The sequence below is a fragment of the Pteropus alecto genome, unplaced genomic scaffold (genome assembly GCF_000325575.1).
Source record: "Pteropus alecto unplaced genomic scaffold, ASM32557v1 scaffold3, whole genome shotgun sequence".
In the NCBI taxonomy this organism is placed as follows: domain Eukaryota; kingdom Metazoa; phylum Chordata; class Mammalia; order Chiroptera; family Pteropodidae; genus Pteropus; species Pteropus alecto.
The window spans coordinates 27,331,444-27,347,295 of record NW_006442484.1 but is presented as its reverse complement, the minus strand read 5'-3'; the positions used below and the strand labels follow the sequence as shown (position 1 = coordinate 27,347,295).

The 15,852-nt window shown below is 35.3% G+C and overlaps 1 protein-coding gene and 1 pseudogene across 1 annotated transcript in view; both read left to right on the top strand.

Annotated features, from left to right (window-relative positions):
- Nucleotides 1-14,363, top strand: part of NMI (N-myc and STAT interactor) — a 14,947-nt gene extending 584 nt beyond the window's left edge. Inside the window, exons 2-8 of the mRNA XM_006921063.3 lie at nucleotides 3,260-3,346; nucleotides 4,238-4,330; nucleotides 6,833-6,995; nucleotides 10,202-10,308; nucleotides 10,396-10,582; nucleotides 12,305-12,411; nucleotides 13,173-14,363. Of these exons, the coding sequence (XP_006921125.1) occupies nucleotides 3,266-3,346; nucleotides 4,238-4,330; nucleotides 6,833-6,995; nucleotides 10,202-10,308; nucleotides 10,396-10,582; nucleotides 12,305-12,411; nucleotides 13,173-13,355 (921 nt within the window). The 5' untranslated portion in view covers nucleotides 3,260-3,265 and the 3' untranslated portion in view covers nucleotides 13,356-14,363. The remainder of the gene's footprint in view (nucleotides 1-3,259; nucleotides 3,347-4,237; nucleotides 4,331-6,832; nucleotides 6,996-10,201; nucleotides 10,309-10,395; nucleotides 10,583-12,304; nucleotides 12,412-13,172) is intronic.
- LOC112470618 lies at nucleotides 8,285-8,403 on the top strand (annotated as a pseudogene).
- Nucleotides 14,364-15,852: the final 1,489 nt, after the last annotated feature.

Sequence of the window (15,852 nt, the reverse complement as noted above, 5' to 3'; positions counted from 1 at the left end):
GCGGACCGGATCGCTGCGGCCACGCTGCAGCCCAGGGGGCGCGCCTGTCCCCGGGCCCACTATGCCTTCTCTATGCTGTCCTGGCCTCTGACCCCGCCTGTTGGCTTTGCTTCTTTGCGGAAATTGAAACTTAAAATGGTTTGTGTTTTCCCACTGTTCCTGTGGCCTCTCTAGAGTTTTTAGAAAAACTGATTTTCCTTAAGGGGATTTCCTGTCCTCCGCTTGCGCAGGGTTTGGCAGTCGTGCCTCACTTTTCAGAATATGCAGGGATATTCTTGAAAGAAACATCCAAAGGAGAATGTGATGTTTCCCTGTCTCTATAACATACATAAGTTTTTAAAAAACTGTATAGAAGTTTCACCATTTTACCAATCACCACCTTCTTCCTACCTTCCCTTCTTTTCATTCTTTTTGCTGCCAGGCATACGTATGGGAAGATTAGATTCTATCAGGCCTGGCGCCACAATGATATGAGTATGTTAGGAATATAGGAGGTAGATGGGTGGAGGCGATTTTTTTCATTCGCTAGTGTAACAAATTAGCACGGATTTAGTGGTTTAAAAACCACACATTTATTGTCTTTAAACTTTTTAGGTTCCAAGTTTGATCTGGGTCTTACTGGGCTGCAATCACGGAGACTGCTGGACTACCTTCCTTTCTGTAGGCTCCTGGGGTGAATCTGTTTTCTTGGCTTTTTCTTCTTTTTTAGGCTGTCCACCTTTCTTGGCTCGGTGGTGCCCTTTCTCCATCTAAAAGCCAGCAACGTATCTCTGGCCATTCTTCTGTTGTCACATTTCACTCTGACTCTGGTCTTCTGACTTCCTCTTTCACTTTAAAGGACCTTGGTGATGAAATAAAGTAAACAATGAGATAAATCAAAACCATGTGCCATCTGATAGGGTGCACTGAGAACACAGCATGACTTCTACGATATTCCTGCCAAAGATGCATTATCTGAATCTAAACATGAAGAAACATTACACAAACTGACCTGTTCTCTTCAAAAGTGTCAAGTTTGTAAAAGCCAAGGAAAGACTGAGAAATTGTTCCAGACAGAAGGAGACTAAAGAGACATCACAACTAAATGCAATGCATGATTCTGACCTGGGTCCTTTTGTTATACAAGATAGTATTGAGATAACTGGCAAAATTTGAATTGGATCCAGGAATTAGATGGCAGGATCATCTCTGTATCTTAAAGTCATCTGATTAGCAAATTTAATTCAATCTACAAACTTAATTCTCCTTTTCAGTGTAGCCTAACATATTCACACATTAGGATGTGGACATCTTTAAGGAGGTCATCTGTCTGATTACATAAAAGGAAGGCATTACTGTATATCCTACTCATGCAAATAGGGAAAATATCCAGATACTAAATATGCCATAAGAAGTGTTGGAGATATTTATATGAGTTAAATACATTGAGACCCTTTCTCACAAGCTTTCAAGAATATTGACTTAAAAAAAGCAAATAATGTTACAGTTTCTGCTTTCTAGAAATGTAATAAGAGAACTTCATATGCCTGGGATATCCTGAGCAGAAGAAATACCTGTGTCAAGATATTGCACAATTCTATACATTTTGAGTGTTTTCAGTGTGTAAACTTGTATTGTGCTCTGACTGGATACAGGAGGAGTGGACGTGGTCCCTGGCCTCAAGGTCGTGACCATGTAGTCATGGAAAATGACACAGGTGCGCAAATAATTAAAGCTCCTGAAAAGAGGTAAAAGAGGGAGAAGTAACATCCTTCAGGGGAATCAGAAAAAACTTCAAGAACTTTGGGAGAAATTTGGAGTGGACCTTGAAGAACAGTAGGAATAGTTAGAAATTAAGGTAGGAGGGGAGGAAGAATGTGACATATTGAGGGGCACAGGAGAAAAGGGGACTCTTCGAGTTTTCAGTATGGTTAAGGGACTTAATCTAGGAATCGTATAAATAAGACTAGGAAGTAAATTGGGTTAGATTATGTAAAAGCTTGGGTGAATGCCAAATGCCATTATAAGGATTCTGCAGTTATGTATAAGATACATACCTTTTTATTTTGAAACCATCTAAAACTTACAGAAAATTTGCAAGTGCAATAGAAATAACTTTTTTCCCCTTGAATTATTTGAGAATAGTTTCCAACCTCATGACCCATTGCCCTGGAATTCTTGAATATGTTATTTCCTACAAAAAAAGGTGTTCTCTATATAACCACAATACAGTGATCAAAATCATGGAATTAATATTGGTACATTACTGCCATCTAATTCCTGGACCCAATTCAAATTTTGCCAGTTATCTCAATACTATCTTGTATAACAAAAGGACCCAGGTCAGAATCATGCATTGCATTTAGTTGTGATGTCTCTTTAGTCTCCTTCTGTCTGGAACAATTTCTCAGTCTTTCCTTGGCTTTTACAAACTTGACACTTTTGAAGAGAACAGGTCAGTTTATGTAATGTTTCTTCATGTTTAGATTCAGATAATGCATCTTTGGCAGGAATATCGTAGAAGTCATGCTGTGTTCTCAGTGCACCCTATCAGATGGCACATGATTTTGTTTTATCTCATTATTTACTTTGATTGTTTTATTTCGGTGGCATCTGCTTTGCTTCTCCATTGTAGTTATTCTTTTCCCCTTTGAAATTTATCAGTATTTTGTGAGGAATTATTTTGAAACTAACTAAATTGTCCTTACCTCACCAAATTTCAGTATTTATTTATGTCAGTAAGGACTCATAGTTTTTTATTTTATTCAGTGGGTTTAATCATTACCGTCATTATTTACTGTTATACTTAATTTATTCCCATATTTTGGCCACTGAGAACTATCTCAAGCTGGCTCCTTTGTCCTTTTGACACGTCTGCAACATTCTTTGAGCACTTCCTTGCTTTTTGGCCATATAAAATGCTCATCTTGTACTTCTCCTGTCTCAGTCCCAGAAAAGGCAAGGAGACCAAAATGGCGGTTTTTTAAAAGGGAGCATCATGTTATGATTGAGATTAACTACAAAGGAATGTTAATACCCATTGTTTTTTATAATTGTGTTGAAAAGAAAAAGATTTTTAGACCTCTTTTATATATTTGTAGGTGTAAAGTTATTTAAAATATAGACTTTGTTCAGATATAAGCCACAAGATAATAGACTTTCTGATAGGAAAAAAGATATAGCAAAGAAGAGAAGTTTCTTTTGTAAAAGAGCAAACATTGTTATTATTGAGTTGTGTGTATATGTTATTTTCAAAATATTAAAATTTTATGATAATTAGGAAATCATGGCTGCTGATAAAGACAACGAAAAACAAGTCCTTAAGGATTGGCAAGATGAAGAATTTATGAAAGATGAACAAAATCAGGTAAAAAGGAAAAATCACTGGGTGATTTTATTTTCAAAGGAAAATATCACATTTCCTTCATTTCCTTATGAAGGCTAGGATTCTAAAGATGAATGACTTGTCAGCTCCTGGACTTATTATCATTAACAATCGCAATTGCTAGCATCTACTGAGAACTCTTGGGCATTAATATTTTTTAGTATTTCAGTGAAGCATGTTTTTGTGTCTTTGTCCAGCATTACCTTGAATTTAGGAGGATATTAGGATTTTTCAAAATTTTTTAACTTCCATTATTCAAACCTTCCAAGAAAAATCATATTTCTGATTTGTCTCTTACAAAGCTTACAGCACTAGCTGCCTTTTCACTCCCTCATTTCTTTAATTTGCACTCAGAAATTAAGAGCTTAGTTAGCAATAATCTGATCAGACCCAAGAGGAGAGAGAGGCTCAGGTAGCTTACACCATTTACCCGAAGCCATACGTGTGGCATGTCAAGGCAGCTGTATGGTAGAAATCACAGCAAAAGTTTTTAATTTCCCTAGAGTAACATTTGTGCAATTTAAAAGTCATATTGCAGTCACAAGTAGCTAGGAAAGGAATTGATCGAGCACTGCACTTAATTCAGAAGATCTGGGTGTCAGTCTTTACTCTTCTAAAAGTTTCTGTGACTTTGGTCTATGTGAAAGGTGGTTTCCTTGTTTGTATAATGCAGATAATAATACTTGGGAGTGGTAGGAGATGATGATGATTATTATGATTTATTGTTAACATGATCAAATTTATTCTGAGACTGTCTAACGTCTTTCTTTGCCTTGTTTAGGGTGAGAGAAATTTAGCTTCTTTAATTCATTTAGAAAAATGGGGTTGGGCTGTTTAAATTTTTGGTGCTATTTGATATTTTTTTTTTTTTAGAAATTAATTACTGAAATGGCAAAAGAAAATATTCGGTTAAGTGAAGAGATCCAAAAGCTTGAAGCTGAGTTACAAGAGACCATAAGTTCTCAGGTAACTCCTTTACTTATTTTATATATCATATTTTTACCAACACCGTTTTCAGGAAAAGCAATTTCATTATATAAAATCACTTTTAAAATATTGTGGTCATCCACAACACCACTGCTTGTAATAATCCCAAAGTGAAAATAACCTACTGTCCTTCCATAATAGAGTGAATTAATAAATTGGGGTATCTTCACACAATGAAATACTACATAGCAGTGAGAATGAACAGACTAAAACTACATGCAACAACATGGATGAATTTCATAAACAGTGTGTTGAGCCAAAAGAAAAAAAAGGGGCATACTATATGCTTCCATTTAAATGTAGCACAGAAGCAAGATATTAGAAGTTAGCATGATGGCTACTTTTGGGAGCAGGTAGGAACTAGAAGGGAACCCAAGAGGCCTCTGGGATGTTGGTTATTTTCTGGTTTTGATCTAGGTGCTGGTCACGTGTGTGTGATCACTTTGTAAAATTTCATCTTGGTGTATACTTATGATAATGCACTTTTTACATTCATGTATACATTAACAAAAATGATAAAAACAAAAAAATGGTCACTATCAATCATTTTTGGATGAAATTCGTGGTCTTCTCACTAAATTCATTTTTATTCTCCTCATCCAAGCTGCTACAGTAATTAAAATAAGTTTCACAGTATAAAAAAATTGAGTGCATCTCTTCATCATTATTCTCTCCAAAATTTTCCTGTATTTGAATTAGACATAACTTTCACCCCTTTTTTCTTCATAACCACTGATATTGTTACAAAAAATAACAGTTGTTTCTCTACACGATTTAAATGCTCAAGGCATGGTCACTTTTTGTTTCTGAAATGGGGATAAGATATTGAATATCAGGAAGTGAGAATTCCCATGTTTATGAGAGTTAAAGAAGACTCTATTAAGATTCTGGTTATTTCTCAGGCTGGAGCCAGAATTATTTAGTCTTACAACTCAAAGGGCCTTAAGAACCAGATAGTTCAGTTGATCCATTTTACAGAAGATCGAATCTGTGGTCCAGAGGGCATAAGTAAATTGCACTCTGCCACAGTGTGCTCAGGACTAGAATCAGGTACTCTCCCTCTCACTCCAAAAGCTCTTGACTTCTCTAAGTACAGGAATACTTCAGAAATGTGGGTTCGGTTCCAGACCACCATAATAAAGCAAATATTGCAATGTAAGTGAGTCATACGAATTTTTTGGTTTCCCAGTGTATATAAAAGTTATGTTTACACTGTATTGTAGTCTATTAAGTGTGCAATAGTATTACGTCCAAAAAAATGTAATATCTTACTTAAAAAATATTTGATTACTAAAATATGCTAACCATCATCTAAGTTGCCAGCAAATTGTAATCTTTTTGTTGGTGGAGGGTTTTAGCCTCCAATATGTAAAATACGCAATATTTGTGAACTGCAATAAAGCAAAGTGCAATAAAACAAAGTACGCCTATATACTGGATATCTCCACATTATTGGGAAACACTTTGCCTTTTCTCGGGCATTACAGATTGTTTTGAAATCAGAATTATGATAGTCAGAAATTCTGCTGAAGTTACATGTAAAGATATACAGTGAATATAAGATTAGATCAAACGACTCAAGAACACTTTTTATTTCCGCGTGTAAGTAATCATGGGAAATAGAAATGCAAACACTAGTTTCATTTGTGCATTCACGTGTAGTTGTATAGGTCTGTTGATCCCAATGATTTTAAGCAGCTAAGTATTACCACTTAACTTTATCCTCCAGATTATAAATCTTGTTGATAGTGTCCCTTCACATTTTTATAAACCTAAGTTGTGGTAATGGTTAAAAAGTTGACGAGCAGGTGTTGGGGAAGGGGGAATTTAAATTTGGTAAATTTTAAATCATATAATTCAGAAGTCTTTCTTTTTGGATGAAATTATCAAGGTTTGCTATTAAAATAACTATAGTGTACTCTGGACTCCATTTTGTATCTTTTTTGCAGTAAGAGTCAACATTCTGTCTAATGATTCCCTGTGAGCTAGCCTATTATTGGCACAGTTGTTTAAAAGTTACTTATCTACAGGAATGATATATAGGCTTTAGATTGAAACATTATACAACAGTCACCAGTTTAAACATTGATTAGAAAAGGTGAGACAGAAAGAAATCTATGAGTGGTGAATATACAGTGTAAATGTATATATGCCTTACTGTTAAAATGTACGGATGAAACACTGGATTTTGTTAAACAACGTCACCATAAAAAAACAATAAATTAATTAATTTTAAAAAAAGTGAGAGATTATAGACTTATAATTTCATCTGTGAAATAATATTAAATGGTCAGTATCTGATTACATTACTGATTACTTACTTGGGCAGAAGCAATTACTGAAGTGATTAAATAAGACCACGCTGGGTATTGTGTGGGGTTCTAAAATCAGTGGAGAATGAATTATTGAATGATCAGATCACTGGAAGGACTTACGTTATTTCTTGTCTTGATTTTAATTTAACATTTGCGTTTGAATTAGATTAAAGCGGATATTCCTGAAACAAAGATGAAATTTACATCTTTAGAGAGTCCAGAGAACGACAGCCAGTTTTTAAATGTCTCCTGTTCATTTCAAGTGATGTCTCCAGTTCCTTATGAGCTACAAAAAGGAGAAGCGCTTATCACCTTTGAAAAAGAAGAAGGTATGACTACCATTCTACAGTATGACCTAGTTACTTTTGGAAAGCACTTGGACTCTCAAAGAGCTTTCATAAATATTTGGCTCTGCTTTACAATTTTTACACATTATTTCATTTAATCCTCAGATTGAAACTGAGGCAGGAATGATAATCTCCATTTCACAGAAAAGAAAATTGACTCTGAGACTTTAAGTGACTTGAATATGATCACTCATTCAGAACACAGTGGCTCTGAGACTCAGGCTCAGGTGTTGTGATGTCCAATACCAGCATCTTTCTATTACACCTGCTACCTCCAAATAATAATATTAGTAATAATGTTTTAAGGACTTAGAGCTCTACATGGTTCCCACAGACATTATCTCATTTTATACTCACATAACTCTATGGAAGCAATAAGATAGGAGAGTTACTATTTATATTTTATGGCCAAGAAAACAGATTCTCTGGTATTTAAATGATTTACCTAAGGACACATGACCAGTGAATGGAAAGAACCCAGGAGTCAGAGATTTGGGATGAGACCTGATGTTTGCTAAGTCCACCATGGTATGTAGGACCCTGTTCAGAGCTGGGGGGTGAAGGTGGGGTGCCTTAATGAGGAGAATCTGGCTTTGAATACCAGCTCTGCCCCTTTCTAGAATTGTGATTTGGGTTGGGTTTTTATAAATCTCAGATTATTGTGACAGGACTTGTAGTTGTACCTACCTCATGGGGTTGCTTTGAATATTAAATGAGAAACATTGTTAAATACTTAGTGCAATGTCGGACACATAATAAACACTTAATAAACATTAGCTGTCATTGTTGCTACATGTTAGCAATTTTCCAGATAAATTTTCTAGGAAACAAGAAATCTAATGATTTTTGGCATAATTATATTACTGAGCCTCTCCCATTTGCGTGGAAAAATTGGACATGATAGTTTTGTGATCAGTATAGCAAAGCTATCAACTTTTTAATGACTGATATCAAAGCATTTTAGCAAAAATAGAATTCTTGCTCAGGTCCATACATTTAACAAATTGCAGAGCTGAGAGCCCAATCCTGAGTACTCATATACTTTCTGCTAGATAACATTCCTCTGAAGAGGCCACTATATGTCAAGTTATAGCGTGGGACCAGACTGTCTTCACAAGCCCTTCCAGTGCTCAGATACTGAGAATCTATTATTATAACTCATGTCTCCTGATGCCTGGTCCATCACTAGAGCCTGAAAATAAGTGTTAAAAAGAAAAGGATCCAAGGAGGTCAAGAGGTACAAACTTCCAGATATAAAATAAATAATTCATGTCTATGGCCATGCCACCCTGAACAGGCCAGATCTCGTCTGATCTCGGAAGCTAAGCAGGGTCGGGCCTGGTTAGTACTTGGATGGGAGATGACCTAGGAAGACCAGATGCTGTAGGCATAAAAAATAAAAAAATAAATAAAAAATAAGGGATTGTAAGCTGACAAGGTCCTTGCAATCTGTGAGGTCAACCAAGGGTTGCCTTGCGAAAAAAAAAAAATCGTGGGGATATGATGTACAGTATGGCAACTATAGTCAGTAATATCGTATTGCAAATTTGAAAGTGCCAAGAGAGTAAATCTTAAAAGTTCTCATCACACAAACAAATTTTTGTAACTTTTTATAGTAGCAGATGGTAACTAGACTTAACGGTGATCACTTTGCAGTGTTTACAAATATCAATTTATGAGGTTGTACACCGGAATCTAATATAATGTTATATGTCAATTTTACCTCCATAAACACAAAAACAATAAAACAAAGGCATTCTGGTAGGTCAGTATATACACCAACTGTTCATTCACCTGGGGTCCACCATTGCAGCTGAGGATAGAGGAGGAGACCAAGAGCCATGCTGGCAGTTGACAGTGGTAATTGGGATGTACCTGAAAGACAGAAGTGTGGATTTGGGAGGCAGGGATTACTTAGGAATTCTAGGAATAGGATTCTCTTCAGAGGCAGTTGCATCACTGCTTCTGTACTAGGCATGGCTATGAGATTCTGCTCTCCTGGGACAATTTTGGGTTTATGCAATTAAACAACAGATGGCTTTCGATGCTCAGAATCACAAAAGTTGAAATACTAATGGTTCCTCTCAGCTGCGTCAGATCACCAGATGTTGGAGATTTGGGTGTGGGGAGTGAGAGGGATGAGCATCATCTAAGTATTACTTCACTGATATTTTCTCCTATCATTGCCTGTTGTCTTTAACAAAAAAAGAGCCATAATTCAAGTTCTAGTCATATTATGATACGAGGAGTGTGAATTCCAATTCCCACATGACAACGCCCTGTCTCCTAGCCTTGTTTCTCTCTTACTTCAGCTGTGGCGTGCTAGCTGATTGTTATAAAGACATGTGAAATTTATTAGACCAGGAGTGGGCATCTCTGATCTTCTTGACAAGCAGCTTCAAATATTAACAACTGAAGTATTATAAACTTGCATGTCACACAATTAAAAATAAACACACCCATATGAATTTTAAAGTGACATACAGTTGCTGTTTGTAGTTCTAATGATTTTTGGCATAATTGTATTACTGAGCTTCTCCCATTTGCATGGATAAATTAGACATGATAGTTTTTATATTGTGATCAATATAGCAAAGCTATCAACTTTTTATTGAATGATATTAAAGCATTTTAGCAAAAGTAGAATTCTTCATTTAATATGGCAAAAAAAAAAGACTTTTTGATATTCAAGCCTATGTGGTCTTTAATATGTAATCCTTGGGAAAGACAGAAACAAAAATAAATATTTATTTCTATGGTGCTTGTAACATATTAAGAAGAAATGGCAGGAATGATACTGACTCACAAGGTTACTCAACATGGAAGAAATTTCTGGTTGTGCTTTAATGGGAATTCTCTGAAATTCTGTCAACAATGGAAAAGAAGGGTGTGTGGCTATAATGAAATAATATATGCCTTTCTGAAGGATTTTCAGGCTTATCTCTTGAGAAACAAATCTAGAACTTGATGAGGATTTCTACATTGCATTTGTGCTGATGTATTTTGACATTAATATATCCTACTTTGGTATCAAGACCATTATCTCTTGGAAATCCTAAGAAAAGTTTAAAAATTAGATCCTTTAAACTAAAGAAAATTGAAAATCTTCAGGATAATTTGTTCTTAAACCAAACGGGTAAAAATGTAGTGAAATGTTGGAGATTAATAACTCCCAAATTATTTTTCAGTTGCCCAAAATGTGATCAGGATACAGAATCATCATGTGCAGATAAATGATGTCGATCTGGAGGTTGTGGCCAAGCCCGTTCCATTGAAGTCTGGAGTTAGTTTCCAGGTAACGTGGTGATTAAAACTTTTCAGATTTCTATTAAACGTGGACACTTTTCTCATTCCTATTTCTGCATATGAAATGATTTCCCAGTTTCACGCAGAAGTCTCTAAAATAAAGATCAATGTTACTGAAATTCCTGATGAATTGCCTGAAAGTCAGATGAGAGACAAGATAGAGCTGAGCTTTTGTAAGTCCCGAAATGGAGGCGGAGAAGTGGAATGCGTGGAGTATGATAAACAGGCCCGAAGTGCTGTCATCACATTTGTGGAAACTGGAGGTATGCACGCATTTAGAAAGTTAAAAATTACTCTACCATTTAAATTATGTTCTGCCATTTTTGAAAGTATTCCTTTTCTACTTTTATTTGAAATTTATTAGCATAATAATAGGGAATTTTTTAAAACCTTATAAAATGGTTAAGTCCTGAAAATGATTTTCATAAATCCTACTGAGAATCTTACAAATAACGAATACGTAAATCTTAGCGCATCCTCCTCACGTGCCAGGCATGGAGCCAGGTGTTCTATACGTTTATCTTCTCTGATCCTCAGCACAGCTGTGGAGGTTGGTGTTATACTCATTTTATTGATGAGGAAACTGAGGCCTAGGGAGGGTAAATAACTTATCCAAGATTTCACAATGGATGTGTGGCAGAGAAATTTAAATATATTTATGTAAAGCTGTCTCTTCTGTCCCACCTATTAGGATTGACAAGGTTCTCTTAGGTGAAGGAGATCGATTCCAGAGAAGACAAGTAGTGTTGGAAAGGACAGCTAGACATCTGCTCCCTTTATAGGTAGAAATGGACTTTTATCAAATCATCTGAGGGATGATTTACATCCTTATGATTAAAACTAGAAGATTCTACAGCTGCTTCTGGTAATATGTTCAAATGATTCTCCGTGTAAAATCTCTTTCTCTAATTTACAGGGCTTCTCCTCGGTTTGCACATATAATAGAAATCCAACTGTACAATTAAAAAACATTAATCAATTAGGTTTTTTTCATAACAAAGTAATCCGTGTTTTTAAAAGAAATTAAAATAATAGAGAAAAGCATTAATTTAGTAAAAATTGAGATATTTTCTTAAACTTCTCTTTCTCCTACTATGTAGTTAGTTCTGGTTAGGTCTTTTTAGAATTGCTGGATCATATGATAATTCTATGCTTAATGTTTTGAGGTACTGCCTTACTATTTTTCCCTGTGGCTGCACCATTTTACATTCCTACCAGTAATGTACCAGGCTTTCAGTTTCTCCATAGCCTTGCCAGCAAGGGCCTGTACTCTTAACCGCTGTCCCATACTGCCAGTCCAAGGCAGACTGGGAAGAAGAGGGGGAAAAAAAAAAGATTACATATTATTAAGAACTTTTTCTGTTAAATTTTATATCTTGACACATTGCCTTTTTCTCTTCTAGGAGGAAAATGCTGCTAAACATAAATCTCATTAATTTTTGTTTTGGAGAAAGCCGATTAATTTTTATTATTTGCCTTCACTTTATCTAGGTGATGTCCAATGCTCTCCCACATCTTTGGTTAATGTCATTATATCAGTTTACCGAATAGCATGTATCAGTTATAGGATAACTAACACACATACATAAACACACACACTATACTAATAAAGTAGGATACTATATATGCGTGTGTATGCATATATAGTAAAAAACATATGTTATAAAAATGTATACATATATACTATTCTAATCATAGTTTTCCTTTATACTTTAGAAACTGGGAAACAGTCTTCTTACGATGGGTGGGTTACTGTGCATTGACTGACTGAAGCGGATAATTCAAGAGAGAAAGATCTATTTAAACCTTATTCTTGTTTGTTCTATGTTTTTCAAAATTATGTACTGTGAAGTCTTTAAGTGGACTGTAGAATTTTTAAAAATTTAATCACTCAATTTACTGTTTATTGTGATACTCTTTTTGAAGGAAGTTTTAACTTAGGTTTATGCAATAAATAAAATAATTTTTTAAAAATTTACTTCTAGTTGTGGACAACATTTTGAAAATGAAAGACTATCCTCTTTATATAAATCAAAACTGCCATAGAGTTGTTGTTTCTCCGTACATAGAAACACACGTGAAAAAGTTTCAGGTAAAGTCATCTTTTTTCTTTCATTGTGGAAACTTACTGCTTGACCCTATCCTCCTCCCCACCCCCAAAAAAGTTGTGAGTCTGATACTGTTTGAATCTTCCTAGTGAGGGAATAGCAAAATAGTTTCTTCGTTTCGGCTTGGTGCAGAATAAATTTGTCTTTTAAAAAATTATTTTAATGCAAAACTATACCTTATTGAATTTATTATACACTTTTTAAAACTGAAATTATTCGTATAATGGCACAATTATGTACATGGAGACATAGCTACATTTCTCTCGTATGTGTACTACCATTGGGCATTAAAAATAATTTTTCCTGCTCATTTTCTCTTAACTCATTATCTTTACCCCAAACTTGCTCCCTTTTTCTATTCCTACTCAGGTGTTAAATGTTACCACCCTCTACCTAGTCCACCAACCTGAAAGCTAAACTCATGCTTAATTAACTCTTCTTTTTACTTTACCTCAGATATTCATTTGGTCACTCAGTCTTGTCACTCCCACTTCTAACTACCTCTCTAACTAGTCTTTTGTTTAGAGTTGCTCTCCTTTCCTCTGTTTGTCATAATGCCACCAGAGTCGTCTTTCTGAAACTTAGATCTGACTCTTGATATTCTCTTGCTTGAAAAATCTTTCTGAGGCTCCTTGTCTCAACTAAGATAACTCCAGAATATTAAGCAGAGCTTATAAATGTAAAGTTTTGCAATTCAAAGCTCTGAGAAATTGTTTTATTTATCGTTTTTTACTTTCTTTCTTAGGTATTTTCAGGAATATCTAAAAGGACGGTGCTTCTGACTGGAATGGAAGGCCTTCAGATGATGGATGAAGAAATTATAGAGGATTTGGTTAACATTCACTTTCAACGGGAGAAGAATGGTGGTGGAGAAGTTGATGTGGTCAAGTGTTCTCTAGATCAACCTCACATAGCATACTTTCAATAATAGACTCATGGAATCATATGAAAATTAGATCTTCTGAGCCCAAATCACTCTCAGTGTTTGACAAAAATTAATATTTTTTCCCTTCAAAAATGAAAACTTAAATTCTTTAGTGTCCACATAGTCTTAGAGACAAAATACATTTTCATTGTTTTAAATTCTTCTTTGTTCTCGTCTGTACTGCATATTTATAAATGTAGTAAGTGCACTGTATGAGAAACAGTTTTGTTCATAAATTATGTGGATTGGTGCCAAGTCTGTTGAAATCAACTGTTAAGCGATGCTGTTGTCCCCCTGCCATGTTGTATCATTCTGTCATAGTCATGCAGGCCAATTCTGTTTTGGTTCCAGGTCCACCATATGCAGGTATGACTCTTAACATTTCCCCAAAGAAATGTTACACTCAGCAGTTTGTGATTTCTGTAGAATTTGCTGAATTTTAAAGAACTTCAAGAGTAATCATTTTCCACTTTCCAAAGCATTTCATTCCAAAAGTATTTCTCAGAGCCAAGTGTGGTGGGTTTTTTTTTTTCATTTTCCTTCAACCTGAGTGCCAAATGACCCCTATTCCTTCCAAGGCATCCCCTCTCCGAATGGAACTTGGAAAGACCAGAATTTTCTTTTTTTATGCTTACAATGTAAAGAATCCATTTAAAGGACTGAAAATGTAAAGCTGCTGGCTTATCGCTCATCATGCTAGATGCTGGGGGATGCCTGAAAGTAAAAACACAGTACCTTTCATTTAAGAGCTAAAGATTTAGTTGGAAAGATACCCAGTTTATTAGCATCCCACTGTTTTAACTTACAAAAACTTTAAATGGTAAAATTCAAGGTTCCTATTTAGGGAAGGTAAAATTCTCTTCGGTAAAGAATATTTGAACAGCTTTTATCTTAAATACATATTAAAATGCTGGCAGAAATGAAATGCTTTTAGAAAAGATTCTAAACCTAAACCTATCTAATGCTGCTTGCCAACTAAAATAAACGAAAAGAAATGCTAAAAGAAAAAAAGCTTTGTTTTTCTTTTGATATTTTATTTTTAGGTTTTAAAGTTGTTATGCTACCATCAGAAGTAGTCATTATTCTTTTATTGCTCTTTGGAATTAGAGATGGTGTGTAAACTGGGCGTTTGTAATAGTTCTCCCAATTCGTTGTTTTAGGAAAAAAATCTCTCATTATGTTAGTTTTTTGGAAATAGTACTATGATTTCAAGTTCCCCAGAATACAGGAAGAACAAGTTAAATGACCTTATTTAGTTTTACTTGGTTCAGTTTCACTAGCATAGTCATTTTAAGTCAGGGCAAACTGCCAATCAGAAATAATTATTTCCTAATATTTAGGACAAGGTCTGAATAGTCACTTTTGTTTCTTTGGATGCCTTCTTTAGGCAACAAAATAGATAATTTAATTCAATTCTGAATTTTCACAATGGTTTTTGATAAATATTACTTAGGAAATTATTCTTTTCCTCTTTTTCCTGCTCCACCTGTGTGTAATCTGGCCGGATATTAGAAATCAAGCATTGACTTCCTTGCCTATTTCTAGCGTTTTAGAGATCTTATAGGACAAGAGTTGTCTTTGAAAATTTACCAAAAGATACTGTTTTAACTATTTAACATATTGTATTTTAAGCTCTACTTAATGTGTGAAAAGACATCGTCAATATTTAAGTCAGGAAAGATAGATATGTGGAATTACAAGTCCCTCTAGCTGTTTGTAGATTTACCAGTCAAAGTAGGCTAGGTAACCTATGATAACAAACCACCTCCCACCTCAGTGGGCTAATGGAATAAATGTTTAATTCACATTCATGTTAAATGTCCAGGACGGGTTGTTAGGGGACTCTGTTTGTCCTAGTCACTTAAGTCCTCGTCTTGAGACATTCTTCCAGAATCATGGAGGTAAAGAAAAATTACATCTGGAGAATCTTGCACCAGCAATTAAATGCTGTGACCCAGAAGTAACCTGTGTCATTTCCTCTCACATCTCATTGGCCAGAAATAGTTACATGGCCTCAGCGAAACATGAGAAAATTCTGTCCTATAAAAACGAGAACCAGCTATAACTGAGCTAGAATAATAAGGAGTATGCTTTGTCTTATCCTACTGGTCATCAATATTTTTAACACTCTTCTTCACATATAAAACATACGTCCCATTCCCGAGGGAGAAAAACAAAACAAAAGTCCCCCAATCATGGCATCAAACTCAAAATTATATGAGCTATAGGTGATATGTGGTCGTTTCTAGATCGGGTATGAATGTTACTCCTCTTTCTCCAGAGACTCTACAGTATACAGTAGTGGAACTAGAACAATATAACTGCAATAAACTCTACCACATTTGGAAAGGGACAGAATAGGAGACACATGGCAGTCACTGGGCCAAAGCCATCCCGAAATCCCATTGAGTAGATCTGTGCTCCATACCCCCTGGTGTGGAATTTTGTTTAGGCTGTGATTCCAACCTGGATATTCTTCTCTTGCTCCTTGTCCTCATAG